This window comes from Myxine glutinosa, chromosome 2 (assembly GCF_964187855.1).
Source record: "Myxine glutinosa chromosome 2, kmMyxGlut1.1, whole genome shotgun sequence".
Taxonomy (NCBI): domain Eukaryota; kingdom Metazoa; phylum Chordata; class Myxini; order Myxiniformes; family Myxinidae; genus Myxine; species Myxine glutinosa.
The window spans coordinates 186,223,733-186,243,256 of NC_136262.1; the positions used below are offsets into that span (position 1 = coordinate 186,223,733).

The following is a 19,524-nucleotide window of genomic DNA, read 5'->3' on the forward strand; positions in this document are numbered from 1 at the left end:
CAACTCAGCTTTCTTGTCCGACTCATTCGCTCCGCCCTTTTTTCTCTTCTTCTTCTTCGTCTTCCGGTTCCCGATCCGGTTTCATTTTTAAAACATTCCTTTTACCTTTTGACAATAATAATTGCTATTTCCCTCAAACAACAATAATAATAATACATGGAACCAGAAATGTCTCAAGTGGATGAAAGCCACCACAACGGAAGTGACGAATCCGTAACACCAGCTTAAGGGGGTAATAAGCCATTCAAGTGTCCTGCGTCAGAGTGGCGACCCATCCAAGATTCTACTCTTTTGCCAATTAAACTGCCTTGGCAGCCCTATGTGTGTCACAGCATCAAATAAATGGTTATTATCAATTACATATGCACATAAGCAGTAGGCAAGTTTTTGCTTTATTTATGTACCACAGGCTATTTTTATTTTTGGAAGCGATGCAGGCAGCAGTTTAATATTGCCTATACCCCACCCAAATTAAGGGACGTGTCAGAAGAATGTGTTACACGGTTGGAACAACATCTCCCGTAGGATGGGTATTCTGCTCATAATAATAACAATTAATAATATTAACTTAATGCAATCCACATGGTCAGCATATACACAAGACCCCCCCCCCCCCCCCCCTTCCACCTTCCTGCGATTGCCCCCCTGCCTGCTCCCAGAGGAAGTGGGTTTTTCTAGTACAGTACGTGAAATACTCACCGACCCTCCACCCCACGGGTTGGCAGATGCAGACCTGGATCATCTTTGTTTACATATTTTTTGATGTTGCAGGTCGTCTCTGATGCAATCAAAAGTTGGAGGGTCAATCTGCCAACGTATCAATGTTTTTTTCCTATGATGCCAGGACAGGCATAAATTATGCAATAATTTACAGAAGCATCTGATTAAGCTGGAAGTTGCTACTTCGCTTGTACAGAGTCAATTGTAAAGTAAGAAAAAAAAATTAGAACAATGTTGAAGCTTTGTTATTTTAATTCCTTGAAGATTGATGAATACTGTTGAGTACAACGTGATCACAGTTCTCCTCAACTTTATTTGACAGACATTCTCTCATTTTTGTTTGTGTGGATACAGGACACGGCAGATGAGTCAGCTGTGCTGTGGCTTGAGGAAATCCAAGATGGCATTGATCGAGCCAACCAGGATGATGGGAATGCTCTCAAAAGTAAGGTTTTTTGATAGGTCCAGACATGCCACCTATCATCATGCATTTAACAGACAACAACAGGAATTTTAAGGCCATTTTCCCTGCAAGAGCGGGGGTTAGCCTTGCGGTCCCCATGACAATCTTCTCCATTTTGCCCTATTTTCTGCATCTCCCCTTGTTAATTCCCTGGAAAATAAGCAGGATTTCCCAGGAAAATAAGCAGGATTTCCCAGGAAAATAAGCAGGATTTCCCAGGAAAATAGGCAGGATTTCCCAGGAAAATAAGCAGGATTTCCCAGGAAAATAGGCAGGATTTCCCAGGAAAATAAGCAGGATTTCCCAAGAAAATAAGCAGGATTTCCCAGGAAAATAAGCAGGATTTGCCTGGTTTTGCATTTGCACCCTGTAAGGTTGCATCGGAAAAAAAATCTGCTGTGATGTTGCGGTGGCAGGAGGTTTTGCTCCATTGCCCTTTATTTAATATCTGCATTTAGGTTGTACAGACTTTAAAGATTTGACTGTATCTCTTGAGCGTAGCTATCAGACATTGTGTGCCGGTATCATGACAAAATTTACGACATGCATATTAAATCTGAGATGCAACTGGATTACAAAAGTTTTTTTTTTGTATGCAGAATCGAGGCTCGTGAAAGAGCTAACATTTATTTCACAAACAAATCAACCAGACAAACAAAACATATAAAAAGAGGGAGCGGTAGACAAGATGGGGAGAGAAGGGGAAGCACACAAACACAACATTTGAGAGCAGGGACATCGGGAGATGTGTGGGAGGGAGAGGGCTTGGGGGGAGGAGGCGTGGGAAGGGGGGGGGGGGGTGGGTGGGAGAAGTATAAAACACAAGGATACCAAGGACTTCCAGGACAGAAGTTGGTATTTCAAAAAAGTGGATTTGGGGTGAAATTAGCGGGGGTAGAAAAGATCAAGGTTTTGGATGGGGGAAGATAAGAGATGGTGGTGAACAGCTGTTTTAAAGACCTGGAGGGAGGAGTGGGATTGAAGAGAGTGAGGGAGTTTGTTCCAGAGGCGGGAGAAAAGAGGAATGAAGGAGTGAAGGTGAGCAGAGAGTCTTGATTTTGGCAGTTTAACCATAAGAGGGTTGCAGGCAGATCTTGTACGACCTGTAGGAATATTTTGGGGGACAGAGCCCAGAGAGAGCTGGGGGGGCAAGGCCGGAGAGGAGTCGGTAGAAGACGGAAAGACCACAACCTGCCTGCGGTGAGTGAGTGAAAGGCCCTTGGAGTTAGCTTCATCGCGGGAGATTCCAATAATTCTGAACGCTTTGGTTTCAACAGCGTGAAGACGAGCTAGGTGTGAGGCAGGAGCACCAGCCCAGAGGGGAGAGCAGTATTCCATTGAGCTGCGGATGAAAGCCTTGTATGTGGTGAGGAGCTCAGGTATGCCAAGGAAGAACTTCACACGACGGAGGATGCCCAGTCGGCGACTGGCTTTGGAGGCCAGCTTGGAAATGTGGTTTTCCCAGGAAAGATCATGGCAGATAGTGAGACCCAAAAGCTTGAGTGACAGAACTTCTTGGAGAGGATTATTCAGAAAGTGGATGGGAGGGTTGTCCAGTCGGTCTTTTCGGAGAGACATCCTAAGAGTGTGAGATTTGTCAGGATTGAAAGACATGTTCCACTTGTTTGCCCAGACTGTGATTTTGTCCAGGTCTGCAGAGAGTGAGGAGGCTGCAGACTGCCGATCTGAGGGATGAGGAATGGAGTGACAGAGAGTAGATTAATCAGCAAAGAGATAGAGAGCAGTGTTGTTAATCACATTAGAAAAAAGCTGTTAATCATATTCAGTTCGATTTAAATAATTTGAAATAATATTGTTATCGTTAATAATTAAATTTATAGATTCAGTTCATGAACATTCAATTCTAATTTCAACACCTTCACTTAATTGGAAATGGTATTCATTTATTTAATGTTGTTATCCCTTTTGTGGATTGCAGTGGCAGCTGGAGTATCTGCAGTTGATGCAGCTGTGGTCTTGGAAGATGCTGACATGACACTTGTAGCCCTACGCTCATCAGCATTGGCTTTGCGAGGCGTTACACCCGAGTGCACCGATGTGTACCAGTATGAACTGGCAGATGCCCGCACAGAGAAGATCACTAATGGTAAGATGTGTGTGTTTGCGTGTGTGCGTGTGTCAAACGGTTCTTTCAAACCGAAAGCACATGATTATGAGCTCTGCCCGCAATCGCAAACTGCCACTTCGCCTCCAATCCCTTTCACAATGTCGCGAGATTCCCAGAAATCCTTGGACAAAGGCCTTTATCATGACATGGGTTTTATGGTCCCTGGTCGAGTTGTTTAAAAGAAAATAGTCGGAAATAATAGCAAGGACCTGTGTAACCTCCACTATAAAAGCCCTGCCTGAAAGAATGCCACAGTTATTTGGGCGGTGTATGGACGACAGACCATTGCCTGGATCGCTGAAACCTATCTTCACAAGGCCTTTGATGCCTGTTGGCTCAAAATCCTTTTAACTGTTACTTTGATCATTTTACACTGAAGGGAAAACTTATAGGGAGGGCATGGCGATTGTGAATATGACAGCTCGGAAGATGTCTTTGGCTTCACATAAAAGTAAACGCCAACATGGTGGCAGTATGATTTTTCAGGTTGAAATTGTGAGTGGACTCGGGCAAAACTGTCCAACCAATGGGATCACATCACACAACATAAAACCACATTGAGCAATAACATCATCACAGACTATTACTCTCAGGAAATAAACAAATTGAACATTATAATTTCCAATGTACATTAAACTTTTCCAATGTGCCACAACCTTTTGGATACGCAATATTTTAGGTATTTTTCAAAAATACATGTGAACAATTGTTTCCGCAGGTTGTACGGAAGCTGTTTGGGTTCGGCACCGTATGCGAGATGGCTTTGATTTTTATTATCAAGCAGCAAGTCAAGAAGGCACCTGGGAGAAGCCGACTGAATTTACACCCAAGTACTGCCAACTGAGCCGTGAGGAGATCCAGGTAATTACACTTGCAGGCTTGCATTTGAGGCAACCTTCGACATTCTGTTTCCTAATTGGACTTTTGTGCTTTGTGCTGTCGTCGTCTATTTAGGCTGTAGTAGGCCGGGTGACAGCCACCTACAACCGAGAGCAGCTCTGGATTGCTCATGAACGAGTTGTTCTGTTACTTCAGGCGCATGGGCGTGGCTTTGTTGTGCGGAGAGAATTAGCCAATCGGAAGGCCTTCTTAGAGCGACAAGAGCCTGCAATTATCAAGCTGCAGGTAACATATCCTGGAACGTACATATTGCCGGAGAACCTTGTGCGTTACTTCCTTCCACACCTTCTGCTGTTTCTAATGTGTTTTCTCACCATAGTAAACATAACCATCTGGCTAACTTTGATCATTGAATGCGAGCTTACATTAGCACTTAGGGTTAATATTATAAAAGTATTGAAGGCCTCATTGCACTTATGACCTTTTAAGTAAAGGGCCTAGGCAATTGCAAAATTACATGAACGCCATCATTTTTTTTCCGAGATCCCTGTTAAATATTAACTTTCTCACACTAGTTACCCGATGCCACCAAAGGTGGACGGAGGTTATGTTTTTACCTCTGTTTGTCTGTGAGCAGGATATCCCGATAGATTATGGATGGATCCTGACAAATTTTGGTGGACAGATTGGGTGTGTGACAATGACGAATTGATTACATTTTGGTGCAGGTATGGATCTGGATTCTAGAATTGTTCAATTGATTCTTCATCATTTTGTGATTGAGCCAAAACAATATGTAGCAGGATATCTCAAAACGTTGTGGATTATGACATGTGTTATGACAACTTGGTGGTTGAGTTGGGTCGGTGACAAGAACCCAAAACTTTGCTTCTGTGTCCATCATGTCCATCACCCTTGCATTCTCCCCTACCTCTCATCGTTAACTTGTTTGTCTGTCTTCATCTATTTTCTCCTTCGACCCTGCTGTTGGTGTACCCCCCTTCTCCTTCTGCTGTTCCTTGTGTTATGTGTTGTGCTGATCCGTTCTGTGGTCTAGCTCTTCCGCGAGCCTTGACTATGTACACAAAAAAAAGCCAATTCGATTTTGATTTAGGGTTAGGGTTAGGGTTAGATCCGGCCTATCAGTGGGTTATAAGATGTAAACTGTTTAGCTTGGTGGAGATAGGCTCTTTACCGAGTGCCTTTCTTGTTGTTTATAATTAAATGATTTTTACGGCATAGCCCATAGGGCCCTCAAACGACCATATGTCCCCTCAAACGTATACCAATCAGTGCTGAGGATCTGGTCACATGACAGGATGATGCGATTACGCCTGATGTCATTACGGCGGTACGGCGGCTGACTCCGCACACCCCCATTTGAATTCCAATTTCGTTCAAGCCGAACATATCGTCAAATCTGTCATATATCACAATCGTCATGCTCTACCTTTACGTTTTTCATTCAGTGTGAAATACAAACAAACCGATTGTTAAATAGATCATCAAATATCAAAAGCATCGGCGTTACGGCTCTTCCAACAATACGGTACGTATAGGCCTTAGGCCGCATGCCTCATCTTCGGACCACTTCGGACAAATTTCGCCCAGGTTTCTTAATACAGTAGTGTATCGTTTCAGTAGTATCGTTTTTGTAATAATAATAATATAGTAAATGTAACCATAACACTTTAATCCCAATGTCATGAATGCAAAGTTAATGGATTGAAGCGGTGTATGGTTCATGATTCCATGATAAGCGGTGTTCGGCACAACTATTAACAAACATTCTGAGTATTGTGCTGCAATACATGTCCCCTACCAGCAGTCTGTCGTCCGGAAAACTGTTGGGGAAATTACCAAAGTTCAAAGTGCCATAACTTTGTCAAAAATGATCGAAACACCTCGGTTGGCGTGGAAGTAAGGAATTCGCTTCGGTTTTTTAATGGTAATATAATTTTCGAAATAATGATAACGTAACGTTGATATTATAGTAAATCTAATCGTCACACTAATCCCTTCGTAGTGACTGCAAATGTACTGGAAGTTAAAATATTTCATCTTCTACATAATAAAAGTAGCGGCAGTTTTGTGTCCGTTACGTCATTACGTCTATGATGTCATTATGATGGCTGACTCCACCGACCAACATTTTAATTTACTAGTAGGCCTACACCCACTCAATACGGGAGCGGCAGGAAGGGTTATTCCTCTTTGGGGTATGTAGATTACAGTAGATCTGTGGTTGGGTCTCAATAACATTGGGTGTGTGTTCATTTACCAAGGTTCTTGTGGAGAGATCGCCAAGTGGTTAAAGCATTCGAGCAAGCACTCCATTCAAAACCATTAAGGAACGGCTGGCCTGGCAAGCACTAGCTAGCTGCTTGGTAAATGAGCACCCCTCCAACCCTTGTGGGGTATATAGATTACAGTAGATCTTCACTCAGTTCTGTAAGTAAAACGTACCTCACGGATGTCGGGATTCCTCCAAATTTATTTGTTTTATGTTATAAGCAGCATTAGTGACGGTTTGAAAAGCTAATAATATGTTTGTGGTTTATAATATTTTAAAAGCCCGGCTACGCCGCTGTTACACTTTTGGTCTTGTTTAAGTTTACAAAATTATGGCTCGGCTTAATGCTGAATGTATTTGAAAAACTAAAGTCAAAAAATTGCATTCTCTTATTCTTTAAGAGAAACACTGGTGTTTAATAAATATGTTAGCAGTGGCACAAGTCAAGGACATTTGGTTTATCACGTCTATCTATCAGCTGAGACAGCTTATGGAGAAGAGGTTGGAGGTGCAAGGTGAAATGGCATTGGTATTTGTGAACTGTACCTGGAAAAGGCTTATGGCACTGTCCCAAGAGAGATGGTGATGGCGACACTGAAATGGATGTGAGTCCTGGAAGTAGACATTAGGTTGGTGGAAGGGATGGACAATAAAATGAAGGGAAAGCTTTTGTTTGGTCCTGGGATGTTGGAGGAGTTCAATGTGAACACCGGTTTGAGGCAGGGAAGTGCTCTCAGCCCACTCATGTTTATCATGGTGATGGAGCTGGTAAGCAGGAAGGTAAACATGAAATAATTTCTGGAGAGGATGTTGCATGCAGACAATCTGGCTGTTGTGGCAGAGAGTAAGTGGGAGATTCAGGAAGTACTGGGGGAGTGGAAGGAGGCATTTGAGAACCATGGGCTGAAAATGAGCATGGAGAAGATGAAGGTTATGTGGGTTTGGCAGCAGAGAAAATAAATGAATATCAGGTTAAAGGGAAAGGAGATCACACAAGGAAATAGTTTTGAGTATCTCAGGTGAACAGTGACCAGGGATGGTAAGTCAGAGGCAGAGGTGCGGAGGAGGATTCAGGTGAGTGCGAATGCGTGGAGGAGGGTGGAGGGAGTAATGGCAGACAGAAAGATTTCAAGGAGAATGAAAGGGAAGGTTCTGATGTCGTGCATAACCCCGGCCTACCTTTACGGCCTGAAGATGGTGGCACTGACAGAGCGACAACAACAGAGGCTGCAGGTTTGCGAGAACAACTGGGTCAGGAGGATTGCTGGAGTGAAGAGGGTGGATCGAAGGAGAATGGATAACTGAGGGAGAAGATTTGTGTGCAGATGAGCTTGACCGGGAGAATGGTGAAATGCCAGCTGTGATGGGCTGGACACTTGGTGCAGATTGAGGAAGAGAGAATGGAAAAGAGAGCAGATAGGTTGAGGGAACAAAGTAGGAAGAAAAGAGGTAGACCGCGGTTGAGATGGGAGGATTGTGTGAAAAGGGATATCAGTGAGGTGGAGTAGTTGGAGAATGGAGAGAGTTGGCTAAGGACAGAGTGGAGTGGAGGAGTATCGTGGTCAAGGCAGGGCAGGAGCTTGGTGCCATCGGACTTCATCCTTTATAAAGGAGAGAGGAAGAGCAGAATACAGTAAGTCTGTTTATAACCAGAAATACATTTGACCTGTGCCTGATGTGTTTTTTCTTTTCGTATTAATCGAAATTTTAATATCATTCTTACATTAATTGATCCCAATTCCTGAATCTATTAATTTGCCCACAGGCACACTGGCGTGGCTTCTACCAAAAGAGGAATTACCGTAATCGGGTGGCATTTCTGCACAGCAACGTGCCATCAATAATAAAGGTGAGACCATGAAGATCCTAAATACATCTTATGCTGTGAATCAATTCCTATACTCCACATTAATCGTACAAAACAAACAGGATAACATTGACAGAAACCAAAGGGATATTAGAGGAGATCGTTGAGTTTTATGAAATAGTTGAGTTTTATAGAAAGCTCAGTTCCATGCTCTAAATATCCCTATCTGTCACATCACTCCATCACGTCCTAATTGTCTCTCTTCAACGGGCTGTCGGCAATGTTGGATAATAGTTCAAGCAGTGTCTATTTCATGGATGTCCACCATGCACGGGGGAGAAACACTCCCGCTATTCCACAATACTCATTTATTCTCCAATGATGGCAACGTCTGCAATGAGACATCATATTCATGGAAGGCATTGGTTTCTGGGTGATAATACGAGTATATTCATATTCCACACAATTGTGGAATTTCCGGCAAAACATGAGGATTCTTTTTCAGCCCTTCAGGATAAGATCGATGCACTTTTTGAATCGACAACAAAGGCGCTGGAGTGAGTTAAGTCCAGAGATGCAAAGTAATGTTGAATTTGCGTATTTTAGTAAGACTAGTAATGCCCTCTCCCACCGGGAGCATTGCTATGCCATACATATTTACATACTCGTAGAAAGAATTACGATCCACCCCGACCCTGAATCCCTCGGATGATTAATTTATTTTTACTTCAAAAATGTAGCCACGGCCAGAGCGATGACCAGTCCCCATGGACCGGCCCATTCTCTTTCTATCTCTAACTCTCTCGTGGCCATGGCTTCATGAAGGCAAGAGTACATCATCTTGGAAGTGGCGGATATTTGGGTCACTTCTGGGAAATCGATTGGCTGTCTCCATGCCATTGGCCTGTTCGAGAAAACTGTCCGGGGTTATACAACAACAACAACAACAACAGCAACAACAAACACAAGCTTTCAGAGTGCATTGAAGTCAAACCCACACACACACACACACACACACACACACACACACACACACACACAAACACACACACAAGCAGGCACTACTGTAATTACAGTAGAGTGTGATTTATTAACTAGCGCTGCTACCTTTGCTGGATATCAATGTCATATTGTCATATTGTGGCCCTAAATGGGGATCTCTCATCTCCTCTTCCTGTTCAGGCTGGAGTTCCCCAAGGTAGTGTTCTGGGCCCTGTGCTTTTTCTGGTCTTCATCAATGATCTCTCTCACTCTCTTGAAAATCCTCTCTATCTCTTTGCTGATGACTCCACTCTCTGCCGCTCCATTCCTCATCCCACAGATCAGCAGTCTGCAGCCTCCTCACTCTCTGCAGACCTGGACAAAATCACTGACTGGGCAAACAAGTGGAACATGTCTTTCAATCCTGAAAAATCTCACACTCTTACGATGTCTCTCCGAAAAGATCGACTGGACAACCCTCTCATCCACTTTCTGAATAATCCTCTCCAAGAAGTTCTGTCACTCTAGCTTTTCGGTCTCACTATCTGCCATGATCTTTCCTGGGAAAACCACATTTCAAATCTGGCCTCCAAAGCCAGTCGCCGACTGGGCATCCTCCATTGTGCGAAGTTCTTCCTTGGCACACCTGAGCTCCTCACCACATACAAGGCTTTCATCCGCAGCTCAATGGAATACTGTTCCCCCCTCTCGGCCAGTGCTCCTGCCTCACACCTAGCTCGGCTTCACGCTGTTGAAACCAAAGCTTTCAGAATCATTGAAATCTCCTGCGATGAAGCTAACTCCGAGGGCCTTTCACTCACTCACCGCAGGCAGGTTGGTGGTCCTTCTGTCTTCTCCCGACTCCTCTCTGGCCTTGCCCCCTCAGCTCTCTCTGGGCTCTGTCCCCCAAATATTCATACAGGTCGCACAAGATCTGCCTGCAACCCTCTTATGGTTAAACTGCCAAAATCAAGACTCTCTGCTCACCTTCACTCTTTCATTCCTCTTTCATTCCTCTTTTCTCCCGCCTCTGGAACAAACTCCCCCACTCCCTTCAATCCCACTCCTCCCTCCAGGTCTTTAAAACAGCTGTTCACCACCATCTCTTATCTTCCCCCATCCAAAACCTTGATCTTTTCTACCCCCGCTAATTTCACCCCAAATCCTCTTTTTTGAAATACCAACTTCTTTCCTGGAAGTCCTTGGTGTCCTTGTGTTTATACTCCTCCCACCCCCCACCCCCCTTCCCATGCCACCTCCCCCCAAGCCCTCTCCCTCCCACACATTCCCGATGCCCCTCACAAATGTTGTGTTTATGTGCTTCCCTTTCTCTCCCCATCTTGTCTACCGCTTCCTTTTTTATATACTTTGGTTCTTTGTCTGTTTGATTTGTTTGTGTGATAAATGTCAGCTCTTTCACGAGCCTCGATTATGTATACAAAAAAAATTAAAAAAAATTAAAAATGTCTGAGTTCCTTCAATGGGTTTTTCCTAATTTCTTCACATTGTTTTGTGTTGCCTGTTTAAAATTCCCATTTATACCTTCATTTAATTTTATATTGTGACTTCAGATTCAAATTCCACACATTGATTAATATTAAAACAAAGGGACTGTAAAGGTAATTTAACAAAAATTCGGTATTTGTTTGGTGAATTGAACCTCAAATTTCTTGTTAATTTGCTGTGTGGGGCATTCAAAGAGTTTCATGATGGAGGTACTCACAAAAAAAAAAAACCACCTTTAGAGGCCATTTTTGGATGGAGGTACTCACAGTAGTTTAATATATTTGCCTGAACACAACAACCACAACAGGCATTTTAAGGCCATTTTCCCTGCTAGAGCGGAGGTTAGCCTTGCGGTCCCCATGACAATCTTCTCCATTTTGCCCTATTTTCTGCATCTCTCCTTGTTAACCCCCTTGCCCGCATTTCTTCTTCCACCATCTTTGGCCAGGTCTTTCTCGGTCTTCCCCGTCCTCTACTTCCTTCTACATTCATTTCCATCACTCTTCTTAACCAGTCACTTTCATCCTTCCTCAACACATGACCAAACCATCTCAACCTGTTCCTCTTCACAACATCCATCACAGGCTCTATTCCCATCATCTTTCACAATTCATCCTTTGTCTTCCTCTCTCTCAACGATACTTCGCACATCCACCGAACCATTCGCATTTCCAAATATATTCGCAATATATTTGCCTGAAAGCAAATGTAAATGAAAACTTGGTGCTAGCTTAACAGTTAAGATGGTTGACTTCTGATCTTAAGGTCCTGAGTTCAAGCGCCAGCCGTTCCAGCCTGTCATCCTTCCAAGGTAGGCAAAATGAGTACCAGCTTACTGGGAAAAGAGAGCCCATTGAGTATCCTGTGTTGGAGTGGTGACTTGTCCAGGATTGTGCTCCTTAGCCAATGAAACTGCCTTGGCAGCCTTATGTGATGATGTCGAGTCTCCTCGGGCAATGATGGTGTGTTTGCCATCATATTGCCTTTCTATGGCTGGTACACACGAGTAAGTGTGTGGTATAGATGGGGAGTCGCCACACCTCTCCATCCCTCTGCTGGCCGTTGGGGGAATTCACCCTCTTCCGCCCATGCTGTTGGAGTCAAATTGACTCTCATCCACCAGATGTGCAGAGCCATCTGCCGTTTAAACCGCATGGCTGCGGACCGTTACCCTGGTAAGGAGGGCTGGACAGGTACTACACCTTGCCCACAGGTGACCTGGGGTTATTCAAGGCAGGGGCATACATCTCCCTGAGGTATCAGAAGACACCCGCATACCCAATGTACCTGATGATGTCACGAGGATCATCCATCCATATAAATAAATTCTACATTTCTATATTTTCTTTCAAATACAGAGAATATTGAATACATTACATTGCATTACAATATTACATTACAATATTGAATATTGCTGTTGAATACAGAGAATGAATGGGATGGCAACATAGAGAGTAACCCAGTTTTAGGACCGGCAGAGAAGAAAACTGAGAAGGAAGTTGAGGAAGCGATAAAAGCAATGAAGAGTAGAAAAGAGGGAGGGCCGACGGAAGTTGTGGGAGATATGTTGAAGGCAGCAGCAAGTTTGGGTGTGAAGAGAATGACAGAGATCTGTAATCTGGTGGTGAAAGAAGGCCGCATTCCAGTGGCTTGGGAACTGAGTACCCTCGTCCCTCCATACAAGGGGAAAGGTGACCCTCTGGAGTGTGGCTCTTACGGAGCGATAAAGTTATTGGTGCATGGAATGAAGGTATTGGAAAGGGTGTTGGAGAGGAGGATAAGGAGGAAGGTGAAGATCGACGAAATGCAGTTTGGATTTATGCCAGGAAGAGGAACGACAGACGCGCTCTTTATTGTGAGGCAGTTGCAGGAGAAGTACATGGAGAAAAGGAAGAACTTGTTTCTTGGGTTTGTTGATCTGGAGAAAGCATTCGATCGGGTTCCACACGAAGTATTGACATGGGCATTGAGGAAGTTAGAAGTGGAGGAATGGTTGATCAGAGTAGTGATGGCAATGTACAAAAGAGTGCGCACAGCTGTAAGGACGAAGGATGGGAACAGTGGTGAGTTTGAGGTGAAGGTGGGAGTGCATCAGGGGTCGGTACTAAGTCCACTACTATTTGTAGCTGTGATGGAGGTGCTGGCTCAGAACGTAAAGGAGTGTTTACCGTGGGAGTTGTTGTATGCAGATGATCTGGTGTTGATTGCGGAAAGTATGGATGGACTGAAGGAAAAGATGAACAAGTGGAAGGAATGTATGGAGACAAAAGGTCTGAAGGTGAATATAGGAAAGACGAAGGTGATGGCAAGTGGTAAAGCATGTGGTGAGGTGGAAAGAACTGGGAAGTGGCCATGTGCTGTGTGCAGGAAGGGTGTCGGAGTGAACTCCATTCAATGTACAATGTGCGCTGAGTGGGTTCATCAAAAATGTAGCGGTCTGAGAGGGTCATTAACCAGTGTGGCAGCTACATTCAAATGTAAGGTGTGCACAGAGGGAGCTGCAGATGGAGGATATGTTGAGTTGGATCTTGGAGACGGCGTGAAGCTGGAAGGTGTGAAAACATTTTGCTACCTCGGAGACATGCTGAATGGAGAAGGTGGATCAGACTTGGCAACGGTTGCTCGAGTGAGATGTGCATGGAAGAAGCTTCGGGAACTGAGTGGCGTGCTGATGAGGAGGGGAATGTCGTTGAAGCTGAAGGGAAAGGTGTATGCTGCATGTGTGAGAAGTGTTATGATTTATGGGAGTGGGACATGGGTCATGAATGTAGAGCAGCAACGAAGGCTGGAAAGGGTGGAAATGCGAATGGTTCGGTGGATGTGCGGAGTATCGTTGAGAGAGAGGAAGACAAATGATGAATTGCGAAAGATGATGGGAATAGAGCCTGTGATTGATGCTGTGAAGAGGAACAGGTTGAGATGGTTTGGTCATGTGTTGAGGAAGGATGAAAGTGACTGGTTGAGAAGAGTGAGATGGAAATGAATGTAGAAGGAAGTAGAGGATGGGGAAGACCGAGAAAGACTTGGCTAAAGATGGTGGAAGAAGAAATGCGGGCAAGGGGGTTAACAAGGGGAGATGCAGAATATAGGGCAAAATGGAGAAGATTGTCATGGGGACCGCAAGGCTAACCCCCGCTCTGGCAGGGAAAATGGCCTTAAAATGCATGTTGTTGTTGTTGTTGTTGTATATTTTCTTTCAAATTATAATATTTATTATGAAGAATAATAAAACGCTTGGGTGCATCTTGGTCTGTATCTCGTATCTCACTTAACACATTTGAAGTTAAGAAAACATATTACACAAGGCAAGAAAGGAATGAGGTTTATCATCATTTTTATCTCATTCTTACAATCCCAGTGATCTAATTATTATTACCTTCTTGATAATCTATATTATAAAACAGGAGTCTCTGTCCGTCCCCAAACTGCTCCCTCAGTTTTGGGGCTAGCCCCACTAAACCTTCTGTGGAAAGTTCTGGGGTCCCAACGGATATTGTAACACAGGAGGAGTAGTAACATTGTAACATTGTGGACAACATAGGAGCTTTCATAAATTCCTCAATAAAATTATGATTTTAAAATTAACTCGATACAAACTTGCCCCGAATCCGGAAGTAAACAGAAGACGACAATGGGCTAGTTTGATAATATCTCAATACAATCGTTATTTAACACATTATTTTGTTATGGTATTAATGTATGAATGGAATGATGTTGTTTGGAGTGAAAATAGAGATATTGCATTTCAATATGAACAAGGAAATGACGTGAGGGTTTCTACTTTCAAACCGTGACATTCACGGATGCGCCATATGCATATTCGCCATTGACTGGATGTAGAACCATTCAGACAGGGTACGTTTTTTTGACCAAAGTCCTCCACGAACCTGCTGTCAATGCCTGACGTTTGACTGAAGGTGGCATAGAAATGTGGAATTTATTGGTTCATCGTTTGCCATTTGCTGTTTTTTTACCCAAGTCATTCACGAACCGGTTGTCCATATCTGACGTTCGACTGAAGGTGGCACAATAATGTGGAATTTATTGGTTCAATGGTTTAGCATTCGGGTGTCTTCTAATACTTCAGGGAGATGGATACCCCTGCCTTGCATAACCCCAGGTCACCTGTGGGCAAGGTGTACTACCTGTCAGCCCCCCTTACCAGGGTAACGGTCCGCAGCCATGCGGTTTAAACGGCACATGGCTCTGCACATCTGGTTGTTGAGCGTCCAGTTGACTCCAACAGCACGGGTGGAAGTGGGTGAATTCCACAGCGGCCATCAGAGGGACGCAGAGGAGTGGCGACCCCTGTCTATACCACACACTTACCCGTGTGTACCAGCCATAGAAAGGCAATGCCATCATTTCCCGAGGATAATCGACATCAACATCATTGGCATTCACCATTTCCGCATTGTTATTTTTATTTATTTTGGCTTCCCACCCATGCAAAGCATTGTTACCTTGCTAATGTCGAAATAACTTTACAGATAATTCCATCATCATCTCCACTATCTCTGATCTCATCATCATTTTGGTCGGTCTCTTTTTGCAAACAATGGTTTTGGTTAAAAAAAATTCAAGCAGTTTTTCAGCATCAATCATATCCAGGAGCGATCAGGATTTGGCAATATCACACCAAAAAATGTGAGCTGGAAAGGTAAAACAAAATTTTAGGCAGCATGGTTTCTGCAATCTTTATCAGAAAGCAAAATAATGAAGTGAGCTAATTTTCAGCATGGCATACTCTTACTAAGGAACCTCTAGTTTGTAGTACTGTCATGTGTTTAGTTGAGAAGGTTTTGGTGTGAAGATATTGTATGAAAATTCACCGCTTGTACTTGTTTGTATGTGATCATGTCTTGCTCTCATAGATTCAAGCATTGGTGCGGATGTATCTTGCAAAGCGGAGGTATCGGGCACGACTCAAGTATTTCACAGACCATGTAAGCAAAGATGTTTTGTGAGGATACTGCTTATTTGAATCGACATTTGATAAACCTGTCTGTATGATAAAAAAAAAAAAAAATTTTGTCTTCATGAAGTACAGCCTATGATTGCTAAATTAATTATTTCAGAACATTTTCTTTGGAAAGGAAATTTTCTTGTACAGTATTTTGTCTTCATTTTTTGTGAAATTCTTGACTGATGATTGATTTCAATAATTCTTCAGTACTCAGCTTGTTTAAAGAAGTAGAAATAAAGAGTTTTACACTGTAATTTATGTTACTGCTCTTTGGGAATATGATGCATTGGAAAACTTTTACACAATGTGATAAATTATTACACTCCTATTATGATGCCATTGTCATTTTTTAGATCAATTGTATTGTAAAAATACAAGCCTTCCTAAGAGCGAACAAGGCAAGAGAGGACTACAGAACACTCAGTAAGTTAAAGTTTCATAACAATACATCATACAAAATGTGGGGAAAACCAGTGCATTAAATTGGAATGAGTATATGTGTGTGTATTTACACTCGGTGTACAAAACATTCGGAATACCTGCTCTTTCCAAGAAATAGACTGATCAGGTAAATCCAGGTGAAAGCTATGATCCTTTATTGATTGCACCTGTTAAATACACTACAATCCGTGTCGATGAATGGGAGGAGACAGGTTAAAGAAGGAGCGACTCCTGTATAATTATTTTTTAAAGATATCGATGACGTCATATGTCACGTGGTATGGGCGCCATCTTGGAAAAAACGAAAAACTTTGCAGCTCTATATCTCAAAATGCTCTATCGAAAAAAATGAAAGGTGGCTCATTGTAAGGTACTCCCCATGGGGAATAACAAATGTTAATGATGATGTCATAGGTGCCTTCATTATGACGTCATAAATCAATAAGTACAACACTTGATCCAATCGGTGTGAAATTTCTTGGGCATGATATAGGGATAAATTTGTCGACAAAATTTTTTTATGGCGTCATTGGTCACGTGCTCGGCAGCCATATTGTTACGGCATAACCCGTAGGGCAATGCCGTCTGGAACAGCATTTGTCTGTCCATCCGGTGTATGTACAGTGCATTCAGAAAGTATTCAGACCCCTTCACTTTTTTCACATTTTGTTATGTTGCAGCCTTATGCTGGAATCGTTTAAATTCATTTTTTCCCTCATCAATCCACACTCAATACCCCATAATGACAAAGAGAAAACAGGATTTTAGAAAGTTTTGCAAATTTATTAAAAAGAAAAAACTGAAATATCACATTGACATAAGTATTCAGACCCTTAACTCAGTACTTAGTTGAAGCACTTTTGGCAGGGATTACAGCCTCGAGTCTTCTTGGGTATGACGCGACAAGCTTTTCACACCTGGATTTGGGGATTTTCTGCCATTGTTCTCTGCAGATCCTCTCAAGCTCTGTCAGGTTGGATGGGGACCGTCGGTGGACAGCCATTTTCAGGTCTCTCCAGAGATGTTCGATTGGGTTCAAGTCAGGGCTCTGGCTGGGCCACTCAAGGACCTCCACAGAGTTGTCCCGAAGCCACCCCTGCGTTGTCTTGGCTGTGTGCTTAAGGTCATTGCCCTGTTGGAAGGTGAACCTTCGGCCCAGTCTGAGGTCCTGAGCGCTCTGTTTCAGGTTTTCATTAAGGATATCTCTGTGCTTTGCTCCGTTCATTGTTCCCTCAACCCTGACCATTCCCCCAGTCCCTGCTGCTGAAAAACACCCCCACAGCATGATGCTGCCACCACCATGCTTCACTGTTGGGATGGTATTGGGCAGGTGATGAGCAGTGCCTGGTTTCCTCCAGACATGATGCTTAGAATTGAGGCCAAACAGTTCAATCTTGGTTTCATCAGACCACAGAATCTTGATTCTCACAGTCTGAAAGTCCTTTCGGTACTTTTTTGCAAACTCCAAGCGGGCTTTCATGTGTCTTTCACTGTGGAGAGGCTTGCGTCTGGCCACTCTGCCATAAAGCCCAGATCGGTGGAGTGTTGCAGTGATGGTTGTCCTTCTGGAAGTTTCTCCCATCTCCACACAGGATCTCTGCAGCTCAGCCAGAGTGACCATCAGGGTTCTTGGTCACCTCTCTTACCAAGGCCCTTCTCCCCTGATTGCTCAGTTTGGCCGGGTGGCCAGCTCTAGGAAGAGTCCTGGTTGTTCCAAACTTCTTCCATTTAAGAATTATGAAGGCCACTGTGCTCTTGGGAACCTTCAATGCAGCAGAATTTTTTTTGTAGGCTTCCCCAAATCTGTGCCTCGACACAATCCTGTCTCTGAGCTCTGCAAGCAGTTCCTTCGACCTCATGGCTTGGTTTTTGCTCTGATATGCATTGTCAGCTGGGAGACCTTATATAGACAGGTGTGTGTCTTTCCAAATCATGTACAATCAATTGAATTGACCACAGGTGGACTCAAATCAAGGTGCAGAAACATTTCAAAGATGATCAAGAGAAATGGGAGGCACCTGAGCTAAATTTCAAGTGTCATAGCAAAGGGTCTGAATACTTATGTGAATGTGATATTTCAGTTTTTTCTTTTTAATAAATTTGCAAATCTTTCTAAAATCCTTTTTTCTCTTTGTCACTATGGGGTATTGAGTGTGGATTGATGAGGGAAAACATGAATTTAAACGATTTCAGCATAAGGCTGCAACATAACAAAATGTGAAAAAGTGAAGGGGTCTGAATACTTTCTGAATGCACTGTATGTGTCCCTCACAAACATCCACCAATCAGAGCTGATGATCTGGTGATCTGGTCACATGACAGGGGGATGACAGATCCTCCACTCAACAGATCCTCCACTCAACAGATCCTCCTTTCAACAGATTCAAGCCCAGCTATGCCATTGATAAGACTCTTGGTCTTGTTTTCTGATATGTTGATCACGTGTGAACATATAGCAGAAACAAAATTGGTAAAGCATTTATGTTGAACCTTATTGTAAAAAAGTTATTTTTCTCATGGATCATTTAATTGCATTGCACAGTACAACAATTGTCTAACAGAGAAACACTTTTTTAAATCATTAATGCTGATAAACCTTGATGTGGTGCAGTCAGCTCAGCAATGCCTCCACTGAGTGTTGTGCGCAAGTTTGCGCATCTCCTGCAGCAAAGTGGAGGTGACTTTGCAGAGGAGGTTGAGGTTATGCGGCTGCGTGAGGAGGTCATGACCAAGATCCACTCGAATCAGCAGTTGGAACAGGACCTCAATGTCATGGACATCAAGATTGGACTCCTGGTAAAGAACAGGATTACTGTGCAGGTATGTTGTGAGCAAATAAAAAAAACAACAGTTGAAAATCTATTTGAGATTCTGTGTTCTGAGTAAATATGTAATTTCATCTAAAGCTATAAATGTCGATCTGTCTTTCTGCCTGTCTCCGTGTTACATATACACTCCTACACCTCTGTACGGATTTGTACCAAATTTGTCACAGAGGTAAACGTTTGTCCCGGCCAGGTTTTAGCGGGGTTAGCAGCTCCTTCGGCCAACAGGAAATCCCCAGGAAAAATGATGGGGTATACTTCCTTTGGTGAAATTGAGCGCGACAGGATGGATTGAATTTCCCTGAACTGGCATCTTCTGTGGTTATTCTCGCTACCACTATGGCTGGCTGTTCCAAGCACCAGGGGCGGTTACTTTTGATAGTTTTTAATAAATGTGGAGTTGTTTGAGTGTAGTATGAAACAATAAGGAATGGATGGCTATATATATATATATTGTTTTTTTGGTTTTTTAAAATATATATATATATATATATAATTTTACAGTATACTCGTGCGGTATGCTTACACATTGTGTAACACTTTCAAACGTTTTT

General features: G+C 43.2%; 1 protein-coding gene across 1 annotated transcript in view; it reads left to right on the forward strand.

Moving 5' to 3' along the window:
* LOC137420992 (ras GTPase-activating-like protein IQGAP1) overlaps positions 1–19,524 on the forward strand; it is a 305,469-nt gene that overhangs the window by 140,532 nt on the left and 145,413 nt on the right. Inside the window, exons 16-23 of the mRNA XM_068106598.2 lie at positions 1,075–1,165; positions 3,123–3,290; positions 4,030–4,172; positions 4,266–4,436; positions 8,210–8,293; positions 15,613–15,684; positions 16,058–16,127; positions 18,757–18,965. Coding sequence (XP_067962699.2) covers positions 1,075–1,165; positions 3,123–3,290; positions 4,030–4,172; positions 4,266–4,436; positions 8,210–8,293; positions 15,613–15,684; positions 16,058–16,127; positions 18,757–18,965 — 1,008 coding nt within the window. The remainder of the gene's footprint in view (positions 1–1,074; positions 1,166–3,122; positions 3,291–4,029; positions 4,173–4,265; positions 4,437–8,209; positions 8,294–15,612; positions 15,685–16,057; positions 16,128–18,756; positions 18,966–19,524) is intronic.